Source organism: Erythranthe guttata, chromosome 12 (genome assembly GCF_056151865.1).
Source record: "Erythranthe guttata isolate IM_541 chromosome 12, IM_541, whole genome shotgun sequence".
Taxonomy (NCBI): Eukaryota; Viridiplantae; Streptophyta; class Magnoliopsida; order Lamiales; family Phrymaceae; genus Erythranthe; species Erythranthe guttata.
In genome coordinates, this window is record NC_142544.1 from 17,158,823 (window position 1) to 17,178,677 (window position 19,855).

The 19,855-nt window shown below is 33.3% G+C and overlaps 3 protein-coding genes across 3 annotated transcripts; all 3 read left to right on the forward strand.

Moving 5' to 3' along the window:
* The first annotated feature begins 4,654 nt into the window (after positions 1 to 4,654).
* LOC105967712 (Cyclophilin-like peptidyl-prolyl cis-trans isomerase family protein) lies at positions 4,655 to 7,489 on the forward strand. Its single transcript, XM_088826365.1, has 9 exons — positions 4,655 to 4,864; positions 5,690 to 5,803; positions 5,896 to 6,044; positions 6,162 to 6,234; positions 6,314 to 6,403; positions 6,666 to 6,705; positions 6,838 to 6,920; positions 7,002 to 7,055; positions 7,161 to 7,489. The coding sequence occupies exons 1-8, from the start codon at positions 4,754 to 4,756 to the stop codon at positions 7,020 to 7,022; spliced, it is 681 nt and encodes a 226-aa protein (XP_088682491.1). The 5' UTR covers positions 4,655 to 4,753; the 3' UTR covers positions 7,023 to 7,055; positions 7,161 to 7,489.
* Positions 7,490 to 11,501: 4,012 nt separating this feature from the next.
* LOC105967412 (transcription factor PRE6-like) lies at positions 11,502 to 12,974 on the forward strand. The gene is made up of 2 exons (XM_088826366.1): positions 11,502 to 12,031; positions 12,562 to 12,974. The coding sequence occupies exons 1-2, from the start codon at positions 11,894 to 11,896 to the stop codon at positions 12,712 to 12,714; spliced, it is 291 nt and encodes a 96-aa protein (XP_088682492.1). The 5' UTR covers positions 11,502 to 11,893; the 3' UTR covers positions 12,715 to 12,974.
* Positions 12,975 to 16,518: 3,544 nt separating this feature from the next.
* LOC105967591 (RNA-binding (RRM/RBD/RNP motifs) family protein) lies at positions 16,519 to 19,392 on the forward strand. The gene is made up of 5 exons (XM_012992196.2): positions 16,519 to 16,657; positions 17,596 to 17,732; positions 17,946 to 18,021; positions 18,547 to 18,660; positions 18,778 to 19,392. The coding sequence occupies exons 2-5, from the start codon at positions 17,617 to 17,619 to the stop codon at positions 19,204 to 19,206; spliced, it is 735 nt and encodes a 244-aa protein (XP_012847650.1). The 5' UTR covers positions 16,519 to 16,657; positions 17,596 to 17,616; the 3' UTR covers positions 19,207 to 19,392.
* The last annotated feature ends 463 nt before the right edge of the window (positions 19,393 to 19,855 follow it).

Consider the following 19,855-nt stretch of genomic DNA (forward strand, 5'->3'; position numbering starts at 1 on the left):
ATAATTTACGTAAACTCATGTTTTAGACGTCGCACTTTCCTACTTAAGGAGTACGTTAGGTTCTTTATCCCCTTAATTCCTAATTAATTATGGCTCGATTAGTTTTTCTCGTACAGTTGAACTTTTATAAATTAATACAGTGATGATGCTAAAGTTTAGATCACCTGGAGTAGTGTAGAAAATGAACTGGGAGAGCAAAGCGGATCAGTAGATTGACAACTTGATGATCGTGAGGTACCTGCGATCATAGAACACGTGAACTAGGCCGGGGGTTGAGCCGGCGGAAACCCCTCCGACGCTCAAGTCAGACGTGCTGATAGTGGAAATAGTCCAGAGAATACAGTTAATAGTATTGCTCAGTTAATAGGACGTACCTTAAGGAATGAGTTCAAACCTTTATTTATAGCTTAGTTGAGATTGTCGGGCCCAAACCTTACTTGAAGGTGATTGGACCTGGGTGATAGTGGTCTTCGATATTGGGCTCGTGGCCCAGTAGGTAAATAATTTGTAGGCCCATTGAGTTGGGTCAATTAGGCATATCATACAGTTAAAATTAGCAAAATTCTATTAATTTAATCAAATATTAAACTATCAAACTAATAATTTAGTAAAAAAATTTTATCGCTATTCATGACATTAAATATTCAAAATTAAAGGAAGAAACTAGTGTAAGAGATTCAACCTCAAACGGTAAGCCACCAAGAAGAGAGAGATAGATAAATAAATAAATCAATAAATAAAAACAGCTTATAATTTTGACTATTTTTTCTCTACAAGGACACATTGACTGTGATGGCTTTGGTCAATGTCAAAAAGGCTAAACACTCAATGATGGAAATGTGCCTCCAAGCAACTTGAATTTGTTGAAAAAAACAAGTTTGAATACTGAATAAGTTATAAATTATTATACTCGGATCCACTATATTTTTCACAAGTGAACATTTACAAATGCGCGATATATAAATTACGCTGCATTCAATAGCCCACAAACTATGCAAAATAGTTAAAACTGCAATAAACAGACCACCTGCGATAAATTTGACCGAAAACCGGTTAGAAATAGGAGTTGAACTCGGGTTTGATCCCCACACTTTATATGCTCCACCAACTTTTATTTTAATTTTTGGACAATATGGGTAATTACAATATAATAATGACTTAGTCAATTAAAAAATTCAATTGGATAATTATGATCAATGACCCATATTAGGCGCCACCCCCACAATTAATGAGAAAAAGAACAAAACCTTCAAATACTAAATCTTTTTGTTGCCTAACTAATAATCAATATTTCAACAAACCCTATCTTGTTGAATATTAAGTTTGCCAAGAAGTTCAATAAAAACGCGTGGTTAAAGATTGTCAAGACTCGTGTTTCTTATGAAAAAGGCACAATCATGATGACGACGATTATTATTGTCATTAGGGTAAATTACATCTACACCTCTAAGATATGCTAAAATAACTTTAATGTCCATATATTATCAATAATTACAATCACCCCCTAAACATTGTTAGAAACCCTAACAGTAGAATGCATTAGATAAGTTATTCAGTTAGGATGCTAACGGAATATTAGTTTCATACAGTGGTGGAGACAACATAGAGCTAAGGGGCGGCGCGACATAGCTCTCATAATATTTCTTAAGTCCTTATTATTTCATATAATATTTATAAATTTTCGTCTATGGTAGCATTAACGGCCCCGCGGAAAATAAATATAGTGCATATCTGTCCCCGGGACATGAAATCTTGACTTCGATAATTGTTTCAGGGATGTGACTGTAATTACCAATACCACAAGGACCTTACAGTTATTTTAGTATACCTCAGGGGTGTAGGTGTAATTTACCCTATTATCATTATTATTATTATTATTATTATTATTATTATTATTATTATTATTATTATTATTATTGTTATTATTATTATTATTATTATTATTATTATTATTATTTTCTGGTAGAAAGATACTCAATGCATTGATGAGAGGAAGGTACCTGTTTTTGTTTTTTGCTATAAGGTTGGGGTACATTTATAAATATCCTCTTCTTTTGGTGCGTTCCATAAATATATACTAATTGCGTGAATGACTGAACGGTGTCGTGCAGCGACAAAACAGTGCCAACTCGTGCGGCGCATGTGATTGGCTGAGCCCAGCCTTTTCAAAAATTCGGCAGACTTGTTAATCTCACCGCCGGGTGCACAGATCTACCGTGACATTTCAAGGCAGCCAATGGGGTTACGCCAAATACGTTTCACAATACTTCTAAAAGCACCTGATTTTCATATATTATTTTGTATAGAGTCAAATCTCAATAAAATAATAAATAAATAAAATAAAATAAATAAGCTTTTATTTAACTATGCCGCCCTCTGTTAATTAAGAAATATAGAACAATTAATTTACAATTTGCTAACTAATCTCGAGGCAACACAACACAACCCAATGGTGTCAAGCCACGTGTCCAGCACTTCTATAACTAGGAATTGTGGTTATGTGATGATTTTATTATGGATAATATTGTAAAATCAATTTTAAATAGTTTAACTGAAATTATAGTTAAATGTGACAAATCATTTTGGTACAGTACATAATGTTTGGCTTATTATTCTTAAATTTGAGAGAGAATTAGGAGAAATAAAATTAATGAAAATAATATTATAGTCACGCTATTTATTTTTTCTTAAAATATATACATATTTATTAGTGTTATTAATAAGTGTGCAAAGAATCTTATTCTTTAAGAATTTATGCAAAAAACAAAAAAGAACAAATAGAAGAAAAAAGGAATATAAATAGTACTAATGTCTAATATTCGTACATCATTATTCATTTCCCTAAGATTTTAAGCAGCTTTGTTTTGGTTGTACTCCCCCAATATTCTTGGAAAAGAAAAATGTACATGCACTATAATAAATAAATAAATAAATAAATAAATAAATCTTTTTTTTTTCGCAATAAAAAAAATTAAAAATAATAGGCGGCATATATTTACACACGCAACTATGAACGGTTCCAAATCCACATCAAGGTTGTTGAAATGATGTAAATGTTCAATTAACTTATAATCCAATTATAATTATTTTATAATAAAAAAATATTAGTAATATCAATATTCATACAAATTTAATAATACAAACTCACTCCGCAAATATAAAATTAATTGTCGTACAATGAAATTAATCGTTACAGAATTGAAGTAAATAATAAAGTGAAAATTCAGAGAGAAAAATAAAAAGAACGAAACATGTAAATATTAGTTAGAGATGTACGGCCGAAAGTTAAGAAATTGATGTTGAAATGATTAACACGGTTTGTTTCGAATTTTGAAAAAAGAAAATTAAAAAAGAAAATGTAATTAAAATTGTCGAGGGTTGCCCTAACATTTCTCTCCGTTATTGATTTATTGGAATTAATGATAGAAGAAATAAAATAAAATATTATATATAAACTTGTTTTTTTCCATGTCAAACATTAAATCAAAGAGTAGATCAGAGTCAACGGTTTCTTTAATTGTTGTTCAAATAAATGATTCCTTTAATAGTTTAATTGTATTATTACTTTTTAATATTTGAAAAATATATGTATCTATATGAGACTACGTGGACTAATATAGGACACTGAATATCTCTTTTTGGTGCATATATTATTATCATCCCTCCAAATACTGTGTTCAACCGACCTATGCTTGCACACATTTTCAAACTATACCCTAAAATAAAATGCTTTTAAGGGCCATCTAATACAATTTTTATAATATATATAATTATTTATTTAATTAATTAATATGGTTCCACTAACAAATAATAAATAAATAAATTGAAGTAGTGAGTGTGACATTGTACATGCAATAATTTGATTAGATAGTTATCTACTCCAATCTATTTATCTTGTCCTTCCCTAACAGGAAATATCCCATTTTTTTTAATTTGTAGCATAAATGATATGGTTAATATTGGACATGGGTTCTTGGGAATTTTAATCAATTTTTTTTCTACTATGACTTTTATTTTTATTTTTATTTATTTTTATTTATTTTTTATGTTTATCCCAAATAAGTTAGTGTTATTTTGGAAAAGGAAAAAAATCTATCTTATAAATTACAAAAGTGCATCTTTAAATTAATTAACATTTGTAAACTATTGAGTTGTCCCACATTCTGTTATTCTACTGAAAAAAGTTTGCATGATATGACTATATATATATAAATTGAAATTTGAAATGCATAACTGGAGAATGAATATATCACAATCTCCACTAATGTTCAATCAATGACAAAGTAGGGTTCCAAAAACCTCCCAAATAATGAAGAAAAAAAGGAATTTCGATCGGATTAATAGTCTCGTAGATGCTATATTTTGTGAAATTAATCTGCAAAAAATTAAAGGAAAAATGTAAGAATGATATTTTGACATTCGATACGCGCTGTTAATTTAACCGACAAAATTTAACAAACGCTACCCCTATCAACCAAAAGGGTGTTATGTGCTGATATTACGAGCACAAGGGGGTCATCTGCAAAAAATTATAACTACAGGGGAGTCGAATGCTATTTACCGCCCGTTGTCTATTAAATACATAGATATAAATGGATGCAATATTTTCATGTAGAATATATGGGCCCGAAACTAATTGGGCCCGACCCAATAAGCTGGATGGTGATGATGATGAAGAACTCAATAAAGGGTTGTACTTTACAAAACCCATGGTACAATCTGTAGAAAAGATCGGGCGCCAAAAGTCAACGAAATGCGCAGTAGCGAAAGAGCCATGATCGCCATTGCAATTGCGTGCATGGGCTTTCTCTGCGGTGCGATTGCTACAGTTCCTGAACTTGGATCCACTCGTGTAGTCTTCCAGGTGCGTGTTTTTTTTTTTTTTTTTTTTTTTTTTTTTTTTTTTTTATCTGTGTGTGTTTGGCGCGTGTGTGTGTGTGTGAATTATTGATGATTGGTTAGTATCTATTTTCGTGGGTGAAACTCGATATTTTTTCAAATTGATTTGTGCATTGTTTTGACTGGACTTGTTAGTAAACTAATATTTGATTTAATTTCATGGCGATTTTGGGGGTTTTATTTATTTGGAAATTATTGGTAATCTGAATGAGATATAAATTTATGATTGTTAAAATGATGAACAAAATGCACTTTGGAAGATAATGGTGTACTTAATTCGAATTGGCATTGGATTTTGTTCAATTTTTTGGAATTTGTTCAGTTGGGAAGTGTGTAAGGAAATCTAATTCATGCTTGTGAATTTTGATTTTTTGTTTTTTTCAGTGAGATTGTTGAGATGTCCTTAATCACTGAATTGTTTCGGTTTCGATATGAAGTAACCTACTCTAATCACACCTTAAAATGGGAGACAAAACTGGTTTAATTTTAAAAAAATGGTGTTTCGGTTCGGTGAGAATTAAGTGGGAGAGCTTAAAATCTCTGTAATGTATCGAATCTCGACTATATTTGAGCCGTGATTGACTCACATATGCACATCTCTCGATTGATTTTTTATTATTGATTTGTGTGAATTTGCTTGCTTTTATTTCATTATGTAGGAATCCATTCAAAACTTTCGTAAAATTCTGGTCCTTGAATTAGAAGTTTGGTTTGTGTTTATTCCACAAGGGTTTTTTCTTTCGTTTTATCATTATTTTTTTTTAATAGAAAATCTGTGATTGAGATGCAGACAAATTATGGGGACATTGAATTTGGTTTCTACCCGAGCGTTGCACCAAAAACAGTCGAACACATTTTCAAGCTTGTTCGTCTAGGAGGCTATAACACCAATCATTTCTTTCGGGTATTGTTGGAAAACTACGATACATAAAATATCTAAATATTTTTACTTTGTCAAAAAGTGAGGAACAAATAAATTACCTGTGGCATGTGTAGGTAGATAAGGGCTTTGTTGCCCAGGTGGCGGATGTTGCTAGCGGAAGAACTGCACCAATGAATGAAGATCAGAAATTAGAAGCTGAAAAAACTATCGTCGGTGAATTCAGTGACGTCAAACACGTGAGAGGCATTCTTTCCATGGGAAGGCAATGCGTCTTTTTTTTTCTTTTTTTTTTCTTTCTGAATGACGTAACACATTTATTGGATTTTTTGTAATCTTCTTTCTTCAGAGTTTTATATACTATGTTGTTTTTCCGTTGCAGATATTCTGATCCAGATAGTGCACAGTCTTCTTTCTCGATGCTTCTTGGAGATGCCCCTCACCTTGATGGCACGGTATGTCGGATAAGTTTTATAATGGCTGTGAATCATTTAGAATAAAATTGTGACTGTGTTTTTCCGGGATGTATTTCAGTATGCAATATTTGGTAAAGTTACGAAAGGTGATGAAACATTGAGGAAACTCGAGGAAGTTCCTACACGGCGGGAAGGAATCTTTGTAATGGTATAGCTTATAATTATCTTGGATTTCATCTCTCTTTTCTTTCTCGTACTCTATTCTCTCTGTGTGTGTGTGTGTGTGTGTGTGTGTGTGTGTGTGTGTGTGTGTGTGTGTGTGTGATTTTTAGATGAGGTGCCCTGATTTGAAACAGAAACGGAACAAGTTTTCTGAGTTTGGACCTTAACTGTTTTTACCAGATTTCCATTTCTCGTTATGATATTTTGTTAACTGCTATTCTAAAATTTCCATTTCTCTCGATTTCCAGCCAACTGAGCGCATCAGCATTTTATCGACATACTATTACGGTAAGCTGGGGACCACGTACTCTGTACCCTTTGTCCAGTTTTTTACTGCTCGTTACAATTTACGTTCTTCTACGAAAACAACCTACAGGCAGTCACATATATATTTTTATTTATTTTATTTATTATTTATAGATACAAAAACAGAAACTTGTGAGGAAGATAGGTTCGTATTGAAGAGGAGGCTTGCTGCATCTGCTGTTGAAATCGAGAAACAGGTATAAAATAAAAACTTGCAGTAATCTTTTGTTTTTCTTTTCTTTTTAACGTAAACGAGGATTATTTCATGGACATTGCAGAGAATGAGATGTTTTCCTTAACCTAGCTAGCGCGACTGGGCGAAGATAAAACAGGTTAGATTTTGATTCTTTTTCTATATGCATATTGTTTTAGCATTTAACTATCGAAAGAAAACATTAGTAATTGGACAATGCTAATATTACTAAAACAAATTATAGTTTTTGCAAGATGGACCGAACGGAACTTTTGTCCACACAAACGTTATTGTTGAAGCATTGACTGACATATCCCATGTGCTGCACATGCTTGAAGGAACATGCATCTTTCAATGTTTATTATCTCTTGTGAAAATTCTAGAAATTTCGCTCTCTTTCATTTTCTCTTTTCAGTTTGAAGACTGTTTTTCCCGATTTTCTTTCTTGTCGTGTGCATTTATGTCTCTGCCACGATTTTTTTTCTAACAGCAAACCTCTCTTTATGTCAAAAATACCATGTTACCTTGTCCAAAAACTGAAAACCCCTACCGATGAGTTCATTTCTTGACGCACATTTATGCTTAATAATTAAATAAATATTTAGGTCTCTCATTCCGAGTAATCGATGTAACCAAAAAATAGAAAGGCGTGGCATCTTAAATCTGTAGTATTATGCTAAACATAACACATCTAGAAAAGGCACTGATAATCATTTGCTGTCACGAAAACGTCACTAAATCAAATTGAGCCCACCGTTTCTATACTAACTCCTAACCGATTTATTAAAGATACACCTTTTTTTCTGGATCGAACCTTAGCCAGATATTGCTTACACCTTCAAGTGATTATATGTATGCGACAAATTACATTTACCAAATTAGTCGTATCCTTGTGAGGTGGAGTCGGTATTGTAACGTGTACGATTAATATACATGGGGCGATGAGTTTTGTCATTTGTGAGGTGATATATATTGTCGAGACTGATTTTCTTGAAATATTTTTTGTTTTTTCCGAATAAATTGTTTTGTCGTCTATTAATTATTAGATCCAAACATATGGTGATGAAACAAATGTTTTTGTTACCAAAATAAGCAGCAAAATGCTGCACACCTTGCTGTGGTATGCATCAATCTGTTTGAAAAAATGTAGACCCCAAAGCAAAGGCCTCTATTACAACCTTAACACTGTTGCATACAACTAATAATTAAAAACACTGGGACCCTTGAGTTTCTTGATTGCTCTTACATAATGTGTGTTTATTTGACCTGTTTTATATAATTGTTTGCTTAATGCACAGAGATCTGTGTGGTTTTGTTGGGGGGTGGGGGGTTGGGGGTGGGTCCATGGTTTGACATTTTTTATAGTTATGCAAAGCAAACATTGATTGATGGTTTAGGATGGTCACATGTTTGGACATTGTTTATAGTTATGCAAATGCAACATGGATTGTTGGGTAGTATATAATTCACAGTTCACACTCTCAACAGGTATGGAGATCTGAAATATATTGTGGTTTAGCAAATGGATAGAATTCTTCATTTATTGTGCTATTATTAAATATTGGGTAAATACTGCACCCCTAAGGTATGCTAAAAAATAACTTTAAGGTCCCTGTGTTATTTGTAATTATAGCCATACCCCTGAAGCTATTACCGGAGCCAAGATTTTATGTCCTGGTGACCGGCGTGCACGATATTTGTTTTCCGCGGGGCTGTTAGTGCTACCATAGACAAAAATTTATAAATCTTATCTAAAATAATAAGGATTTTAGAAATGTTGGGGGAGGTATTCTCTAACTCTATGTTCTCTCCACCACTTCCTGAAATTAATAGTTCGTGAGAACCCTAATGAAATAACTTATTCGTTAGGGTTTCTAACAATGTTTCAGGGGGTCATTGTACGATACCATAGAGACTTTTAAAATTATTTTAGCATACCTTAGGGGTGCAGGTGTAATTTACCCTTAAATATTATATTAGTTTTAATATTAGAAATAAGAAATTTATGAAAGTATAAGGGAGTCATGTGCACAAAACTTGAACCGCTGAATTAAGTGCTATTTGCCCATAAATTTATCCATTTTTTTTTAATGAATTTGTTATTATAAAATTGAATTTTCAATATTAAATGACGCATGCAATCCAAGTGCTACCTTATAGTAGACACGGCCCCGGGTCGGGTCGGGTCCGGGTCCGGGTCGGACCCGCCGGGTCCGGGTCCTACTTTTTCGGGACCCGAAACCGACCCGCATGGGTCCGGGTCTGGGTCCGGGTCGGGTCCACTCGGGTCCGTCCGGGTCCGGGCCGGGTCCGGGTCCAAACCGGTTCTTGAATATATATATATATATATATATATATATCTTTTTTTTTTTTTTTTTAAAGGACTTGAGCTTAATTTTTCCGGGTCGGGTCCGGTTCGGGTCCGGGTCGGGTCCGGGTGGACCCGAGTTTATAGCCGTTGAAATTAAAAAAAAAAAAAAATTTTTGAAATTTTCGGGTCGGGTCCGGTTCGGGTCCGGTTCGGTTCCGGGTCGGGTCCGGGTGGACCCGAGTTTATAGCCGTTATAATTTAAAAAAAAAAAAAATTTTTGAATTCCCGGACCGGGTCCGGGCCGGGTCCGGTTCGGGTCCGGTTTATAGCCGGTGCATTTTTTAAATTTTGAAAAAAAAATATTTTTTTATTCGGGTGGACCCGACGGGTCCTCGGGTCGGGTCCTCGGGTCCGGGTCCTCGGGTCCACCCGCCGGGTGGACCCGTCGGGTCTCGGGTCCTAAATATCGGGACCCGAAACCGACCCATACATTTTTGGGTCCGGGTCCGGGTCTATGGTCAACGGGGCGGGGCCGGGGCGGGGCGGGGCGGTCGCCGGGTCGGGTCCGGGTCGGGTCCGGGTCCGACCCGGCCCGTGGCCATGTCTACCTTATAGTCGAGGACACAAGAACTGGCGAGGGATGGGGACACCTCCCTCCTACCATCGACTATTTGACTTTCGTAAAAAATAAATTTAAATAAAATTTAATGTGATATTTATATTTAATGAATATTTTTATTTTATAAATGTGGGAGGATATTTTATTAGTTGCTCTATACACATAATATATAATATTAATTACAATATAAAAGCTAGTGGAGACTTGATCTACTAGGGACATTAATTTTCATGTGTTAGTTGCTAATTAGCCTAATTTTCTAATGAAGCATCAAAGAGCAAATGTACTTAACTTAATCACAAAAAAGGACAAAAAATCTCACATGTTATAATTAATTGCATGAGGTCTATTATGATTAATTAATTTGTTGTAGTACAATAATATAATTAATTACAAGTGGTGTTCCACACATCATATGCCATGCATGAAAGCCCAAATTGCATAGGCACGTTACATGTTGTGAGTGAGAGCCAACCAATAAATTAGACCGATCTCCTAATTAATAGTTATTAATTATTCACATCTCAAATAATTAACTATACTTTTATTTATTATTATTTTATTTAATAAATAACCTTACTAATATATCTCACTTATACATTGCATAGTAACAACAAATGTTTAGAAACCGTCTCGCAAGGGTTGCCTTTAACAGTTGGAGTAAGTGTGAATGTGTCGATTGATTTATGTTCGAATTTCGTCAACGGTCGAGCAAGATTATATGTATTTGTCAATCTCGTCGGAAAATAGTGTAACATATTCCCACACGTGCGGCCGTCGTCCGCCCCGATGCTATACAGTACAAACTTGAAAGCCCACACACTTAGAAATATTATATTATTGTTTAAGTAGTACTTAAATAATTAAATAAATGATGAATTAGACGAGGAATCAAGTCAATTAGATTTAGTAATGCAGAGTTTACTAGACACCACGTGTTTGATCTGACCCAAATTTCTTGATTAACGCAAATTGATTAACTGTAGTGGTCAACAATTGCCATACTTTTGCGAGCCCTATAGGATTAGAGTACTAATCTAGTACATTAGTACCCAATTAATTAATTAATTACCTAAGTTTTGTACTACAAAATACCATTCTGCATTTACTCCTGTTAATTACTCCTTATTAATATGTGAAAAAAAAAATTAAAAAAAGAAATAGAGAACATGTTGTATTTAAATATGTAAATAAATGAGAAGATATAATAAAGATAACATGGGCTGGCGTGCTTAGGCTGACACAAAGAGGCCCGCCATAGCCAATTTGGCTTAACCCAACTTCAACTCCCCCAACCCTAGTTTGCCACGTTTCCGGAGAACGACACCATGGTGTCGGTATCTGGTGAAATATATCGTGTAATTTTTTTTTCCCTTTTAATTTACAAAAAATGTACTCACTTCAATTATATTTTCAACATTATACGATTTAATTCGAATATTCACAAATTTTTTGTTATTTTTAGTAATATCTTAAAAAATCAGAGACGCTGCTTTTGACGCCCTCAATCCATACCCACCGTTGAAAATAATACAAATAGTTCAAACTTTTGCAATTCTAATTAAAATTATTTATAAATATATTTACTTATTGTAGATATTTTTGTAGGGTCGAGTTCGAATCGATCGGGTGTAGCATAGAAAGAAACAAGAAATAGTAGTAAGTCAATATGAACTTCTCTCCTTCACACAAATTAAAAACACACACACACATCAAAATTCAAACAATGTATATAAAAACAGGCATAGCCCACTACTTTCTCCCATGCAATTGTCTTCTTCATCTCCAACATTACTTCTTCACTGTCTTTTCTTTATTATTATTATTTTTTTATATATATTTACTTCTAATTTCCTATATTTTCCTTATCCCCTCTATCCATAACTCTTGTCTGATCTCAACACTTATCTTCCATTTAAACTCCCATTTCCCTGCCACAATCAACAAACTTCCATCGATCGAGCTTCTCGTATTTTAACTTATAGCTAGGGTTTCCTAATATCCCAAAAGAAAAAAAAAATTCAAATCATCTATTAATTATCCGACAATGTCTAGCAGAAGATCGTCGCGTAATTCTTCCAGGCAGACCGGTGTTTCAAGAATAAGCGATGATCAGATCGCCGATCTCGTTTCCAGATTGCAGCAGCTTATACCCGAGATTCGCAGCAGCCGTCGCTCCGACAAGGTAGTACTATATATATTATTTACCTAATTAATCAGTTACTACTACTATATATTAATATTTAAATATATTATTCAATTTAATTTCCATCTTTTAATGTGTGTGTTTTAAGTGTGTGGCCTTGATTTTCTTTACCAAGGGATAAGTCTGTAAATAATCGAATCCTCAGTTTGTATCTCTCTCTCTCTCTCTCTCTCTCTCTCTCTCTCTCTCTCTCTCTCTCTCTCTATATATATATATATATATATATCACTCATTTAATTCACAGTTTGTTTTGTGGGACTCCATTGTCCCCTAGCTACATGCATTACACACACACACACACACATGTGTGTGTGTGTGTGTTTTGGTGTTAAAATTTCTTTGTGCATGTTGTGGATTATTTGTACACTAGCATGCACATTTATATAATTTGTATATATGTGACTCGTGCACTGCATTAATATTGGAGAGCATTTTATTTGTTTATTTATTTTTGGTTAAATAATTATATTTGTTTTAATTTATAATTTATGAACTTATAATTGAAATAGGTTTCGGCATCGAAGGTGCTGCAAGAGACGTGTAACTACATAAGGAGCTTGCACAGAGAGGTCGATGATTTGAGCGAGCGGTTATCGGAGCTTTTGGAATCGACGGATGGCGAAAGTGCTCAAGCAGCCATAATTAGGAGCTTGTTAATGTAATAATATTAATAGCTAATTAATTAATTAATACTTAGTTAAATTACTAATTAATTATGATATATGCTCTGTCAATTGTTGTCTCTAGGGTTTGGTCACTATATTAGGCCAACTTAGGACTTTTTAGCTACTTTGATGCTATATTGTATCTTTATAGTATCTTTAGCTATTTACAAAATATTATTACTTTGCCTTTTTGTTAAGTCACATATATATTTTTATATATATGTATATGACTTCCATAATTAAAAAAATATTTCCACACATATATTTTCATATGCTTCAAAAAGTTTATGTTTGCTAAATAATTAATTAACTCAGAGAAATATTGCTTATTTATTTAATTAATTTGGCGACAAACGTTTTTTTAATGAGAAAATAACCTAATTAATTATTATTGTTTTTTAGAATAAATTTGCAGATATTAGTGTTGGGGACATCAATTTAATGTCTTTTACTTCACATATATACATAAATATATACATCCAAATTAGCACGTTAATCAAGAATGAATGGAATTGCAAGAATAGAAAAATATGAAATAAATTAATTAATATAATACTCCATCAACATGAACGTACGTGCAAAGTCAGCATTGGTAACTGCATATGAAATTAGAATTTAATTATTTGGAAAATATCCTTCTAGCATAGTAATATAATTGCATATATATATATATATAGTTTCAAGAGTAGTTCAAAAGGTTTTGGAGAAATAAATAAATAATTAATTAATAGGAGTTCAAAACATTGACATTGGATATATATATATATATATTGCATGCACGAATTGGGGTTTGCTTGTCTGCAACATATATATATATAGATATTGAGTCCTTAAAAGCGTGCGAGTGGTTTCATTCTCGGGAACTGAAAACAGCAAAATAGGAAGAAAATATGCATATGCATGCACACCGGAATATGTATAATTATATATAACTTCATTTTCTAAATAATTAATTAAATGTTGAAAAATCTGAAATAATTTTAATATATAATAATAATTAATAGACGTACGCTAACTATAAATTTATTATTATTATATATATATATTTCTCCGATACGAGATTCGTTGAATTTATTCAAGTTACAATACATATTATACATATATGTCAATAATAAATGAATGGTTTTGTTGGTTGCCTTGAGAGATAGGGAATGAATCTCATCTTAACTTAGGTTCTCTGTATGAGGTATATTTGCCCGAACATGGTGGCTGAATTTCAGACCAGTGGCCAACTGCCCGAACCTTCGTTTTGTTTCTTCTTACATTTAATTTGTAATTTATCTTATCCTTTAATTTTATTTATTTAGTTGGCCTACGAAATATTATATCATTAATATCTCATTTATCTAGATAAAATTTAAAAATAAAATAAAATCATTCAATATCTCATGTATACTTTATCAAGCATGCATGATTCGTGAGGGAAGGGGAATTGCATATATATATTTTATTTTATTTTATTTGAATAATATAGTGTCGTTAATTGGCGGTTTTGTACATGCTACACCAGGTGAAATACATAAATATATCAGGTGATTCTGCACTGTTGATTTACTCGTAGTGACACGTACACACAATGTGGGCTCAGTGGGTGATTGTTTGTACGGATCTATGGTACGGCGCAAAATCACCCGATACTTTTCACCAGGCCGTAGCATCATCTCGTATCTACGCGCCATTAATTGGCTTCCTTACGGAAATTTGTAGTATATTTGTTTAGTATATTTGAGAGAAAACCCGAGAGGGAATGCTGAATTGGGCTAGAGTATAAAGCTTGGGCTGCTTTTGCGTTAAGTGGGCTGCAAGTGGAGCTTCTATTTGGGCCTTATTATTCAATTAATAAAGTAAAGACGTACAATATAGTACATTTTCGATTATGCTGCGGCTATATGCAAGACTAATTCCACTTGTGCAAGACCAAATTAAAATTTTCAATGTATAAATACTATAATACCCTTATTTATTAAAAAAATAAAAAAATCCAAATATGTAAGACCAAAAATTCAAAAACACAAAAAACCCACAAGACCACAAAACCACAAGACCAACTATCATCTTCTCCATCTTCCAAAACTCACAAGACCTTTCTCCTTCCTCCTCCATTAACCCACAAAACCTAGAAATTCAAAATCATCAAAACTCAACAAATCTTACAAAGATGGCAAGTATGGAGTCAGAAGACATCAAAATAGAAGATTCTACGATGGAAGAACCCAAGAATGTATGCATATATGGGTTTTTTTTAGCTAGAATATCGATTTTCCAAAAAAAATCCCGCGCAAACGAATTCGACATGTACAGGTCGAATTTTACAGGTAAAAATCGACATTTAGATGTCGAATTTGATGTATAAAATTCGACATTTAGATGTCGATTTTTAGGTATAAAATTCGACATTTGAATTTGTGCTACAAATTCGACATGTCAATGTCGATTTTTACCTATGAAATTCGACGCTTAAGTGTCGATTTGTAGCATAGTTTTTCGACACCTTGGTGTCGATTTTTGTTTTTTTCTCATTATTTGTATTTGGTCTTACATGAGAAAAAAAAGCCAATTTAATTTATGGGCATACTTGTCATTCCATTTTAATAAAATAGAATCTTTTGGAATCTTTCTTTAATTTGGTCTTGCACAAGTGGAATGAGTATTGCATATAGCCGCAGCCTTTCGATTATCGTGATTATTAGCATAATTAGAAGAGTAAACTGCAAAATGTACCCCTGTGTAATCTCTAAATAGCAAAAACCCCCTGTGATAAATAAACTAGCAAAAACCCCCATGTGAAATTTAGTCAAAGGCAAAAACCCCCCTGGTTGACTTGTGTGTGGCTCACTCGCGGGTTGCGCGACTGGGAGTTGGTTTTTGGACGTGAAATGACGAAATTGACCCTTAAAATGTATTTATATGTATATATATTATATATGTATATATATTTTCTTTTTAATTTGATTGTTTAAAAATTAAAATATTGTTAAAAAAGTAAATAATTAAATTGAAAAATTATTAAAAATTTGTTAATCAAATTAAGTATATATTTTTTTAAATACATAATAATGAAATTTAAGTTTTCTTTTGATGTAGGGATAATTTAAAATATATACAAAAATATGTGATAATAAAAATAGAAATAAATTAAAGACCCCAATTGTACCCTTATAATTAAGACATAACAAAAATAAAATAATTAAAATATTTAAAAAATATAAGAATTTATTAATTGCAAAATCCCGGGGTATTTGGGTCTTTTTATATGAAGTCAACCCTCAAATGAGTAATGGGCCGAATGTGCTATTTAAATAATTTCACAGGGGGGTTTTTGCTAGTTTATTTATCATAGGGGGTTTTCGCTATTTTGAAATTACACATGGGTACTTTTTGCAGTTTACTCTAATTAGAATCCACATAACTGATGAATTTAACATTATTTGTGAATTTAGAGAATTTAATTCACACTTTAAAATTTAACGAACTTTTCAAAGATCGAATAAACAATTTCAAGGCTTTGCAACAAGGCAGTAACGGATTAGTGTGATTTACATCTCTTATATAATTTGATAACTTTTATACGAGGGTGTATATTTACACAGTACAATGCACCTTATATAGTTGGTTGCGGAATTCTTCTATACACAAAAAAAAAAAAAAAAAAAGAAGGCATACACAGATTAAACATGTATCTAGTCAATCAACCAAAGTAAAAACACAATTTATCTACTATCGAAGTGGGCACCAATTTACAATCTCCAATCCTGAAGGACACAATAATAAATAGATAGAAATATAAGGACCCAAATGAAAATGTTTGGAGACCCACTGTATAGAGTATACAGAAGCTGCAAATTAAACATACCGTATCAGTCCAACTGTAGTTTTTCTTCACCGAAACTTCATCTGCAATCCACCCAAAGTTCTCATCTAATTTGTAGTCGGTGAGAAGGTAAATCAATCAATTTATTTTTGTTTCCTTCAAATTCAGTTCATCGTGGAGATTTTGTATTTTAGTAACGATTTTTTTTCCGGTATCAATTTCAGTTTTTCAACTTAAAAATTCTATTATTAACACGCCGACCTCTTGCTTGGGTTTAATCGTCGATATAATTTTTCGTTAATTTTTTGAGTTTTAGGTTTTAATTTTGTTTTTAGTTGCTGAGTTATTGAATTCCCCTAATTGGCCGATTTGTTGTCGAGAAATTAGGTTAGATGTTGCAGTGTATTAATATGTATGCGTTTTGTTTGATTTGTGTTTCTATTTATTTACAGAATTAGTATGCTGAAACTGTTAATTCTTTCTCATGCTCTTGTTTGCATAATATTTGGCCAAGATCGAACTATGTTAATTCTGCTACTGTCAATATTTTTTAATTTTTTTTTGAAAAAAATATGATGAATAAATATCGGAATTGATATTCTGAGACCAAGCATGATTTTAGCCGTGGGTGAAGTTTTGAATGATTGATCGTGCTGGTTTAAAAATCAGTGAGCTGAAACCTGTATCGACCGTGTGATCAGATTTTCGGATGATTCTATTTGCTTATCGTAGCAATGGAGGCAGGCATGCTAGCCAAGTCTCGATCCATGAAATTCGTTTCGTTTAACATATGTAGTTGCTACTAATATATGTTTTTTTCCCAGTAATAATTTGACTGAGAAACATAATTTCATTCTTACAAATATCCCGTTAGTGAATTCATTGTGAAAACTGCATGTTTTGTTTGAGTTAATGGTTGTTCTATGCATGTTAAGAAATTTCATTAATTAACCGTGCACTGTCGTTATCGTTCCGATCGGGAGATTTTTTGGCTACATTGCTGCAAGAGGCTAATGTTTTTGAAGAATTTTTAATCAGGCAATTAACTTATGGCTTTATTTTAGCAGAGATACTAATTTTCTGCGGAAATGAGTCCAAGTGGCTATACTGTGGAAGTTACGAATTTGTCGCCTAATACAACTGAAAAGGATGTGCATGATTTTTTTGGTTTCTGCGGTGCAATTGAACATGTCGAGATTGCCAGGTAATCCCCACTCCTCGTGCAATAAGACCATATTAGTCATTACTTTATATGCTGTTTTACTCGTGACATGTAATCTCCAATCCCGTAAATTATTCTTCGAACTTTTGGCAACTGTTCCTATTATTCATTGATTAACCATTTTTTTAATATCCGAGTTGGCAGTACTTTATATTGAATATGTTTTCTGTCTGTGATTTGTCATGAAAAAAACAGAAATGGTGAATATGCATGCACAGCCTACGTGACATTCAAAAATCCCCATGCTTTGGAAACTGCTGTCCTTCTCAGTGTAAGTTGATTTGTAATTAGCTCTATCTTATTACTAATGGCTAATACATAAACCGCATGGTATCAATGATTCAATATGTCGAAAAGCGTGTATTTTAATTGGACACTATATCCGGTCTTAAAAGAGCAAGAAAAAGCAAAAGCAAGATAAGGGCAAGCCTGAAATACAATATAAAGACCAAAAACGTGCATGTAGACGTGTAATAATTAATAAATTCAGATAACTTTTATATTATGACTCTGGTCTTCGCGAACTTCGTTCTGATATCTCTTCAAATCTTATTTTATCATGTTATCGAGCCCATTTCATGATCTAATCAATTTGTTTGCGTACTCGTCGACAATAAAAACAGTGAAGATTATTGACTGTTATCCATTTTAATCGAAAATGGTCAAAGAAACGGTTCTTGTAATGACAGGTGTATAAATATCCCTACACATTTTAGGGATCAACGCTGACATGCCACAGTTTTGCTACTATTCGCGTAGTTATCTAAATCTTTAATCGGTTCAATGCTTATATTAGGGAGCTACAATTGGTGATCAACCCGTTTCCATAAACCCATGGGGGCATTACGAGGATGCCTACGACCTCTGGAATCGTCCTTCGTGGAAAATCGAAGATGAAAGCAGTACAAGTGTAAATTTCCTCTCTTTCAGTTGATAATTTGTTACATTATTTGACAATTCCGTCTTTTTTTTTTTTGCCGTTATTTTTATTATTATTTTTAAATTTACGGTTTACGGGTATAAGCAGGACTCTCAAAGCATGCGACATGTTCCTACTGCTGGAGAAGCAGTGTCGTTGGCTCAAGATGTGGTGAAAACAATGGTAGGTAAAGGATATGTGCTGGGAAGAGATGCATTGGGAAAGGCGAAAGCGTTTGACGAATCTCATCAAGTTTCAGCTACTGCAGTGGCTAAAGTTGCAGAGCTGAGTGAAAAATACGGGATAACCGATAAGATATTTGCTGGGGTAGAAGCGGCTAGATCGGTTGATCAAAGGTACCATATTTCGGGTACTACAAAATCGGCAGTTTCAGCTACTGGTAGAACAGCAGCTTCTGCAGCGAGCGCTGTGGTGAACAGCGGTTACTTCTCTAAGGGAGCACTTTGGGTATCGGGGGCTCTGGGCAGGGCTGCACAGGTTGCAGCCGACTTGGGCGGTCGTGGCACGAACAAATGACCATTTTGCCCTCCACTGGTTTTATTCGTTTCCTCTGTGTATATATACACACATAAACGTTACGGTCGGCTATATATGTCTTTTTTTTTTTCTTTTTTTTTTTTAATGTGCTTTTGTCGAATAATTCCCAAGAGATGTACATGCTGCTAAATATTGCAAGAATAATAGATAGGGTTAAATTTCCAATTTTGTTAGTGTACAACTTCTGGTCAACGGTCAACGTCCTCGTGACGCATCCTTAAAACAACCGTTCTATTGTGGTTGCAATTGTCATCAATTGTATTTGGGGCTCTTTGAGAAAACCCCCTCATTATTTTTTTTAATTGAGGGAGGCCCAAAATATTTTAGTCCATTTGAGAAAAGTCCACACCCATTTTCAGCTATTATGCTTTCCAGCTTTGTCCCCACCCGCCACATCATCAGTGGGTCACGCTCAGCAATTTTTTTTTTTTTTTTTCCGTTTTTTTTCTTAATCGACTATGAAGCATAGTCGATTAAGCCTTAATCGACTATGCTTCATAGTCGATTAAGGAAATTATTTAATTATTTTTTTTTTTGTTTTTTTAATTTTTTTTTTCTATATCAGGTGTATTAATCGACTATGATGTGAAGCATAGTCGATTAAGAATCTGCTACTAAAAATAACAAA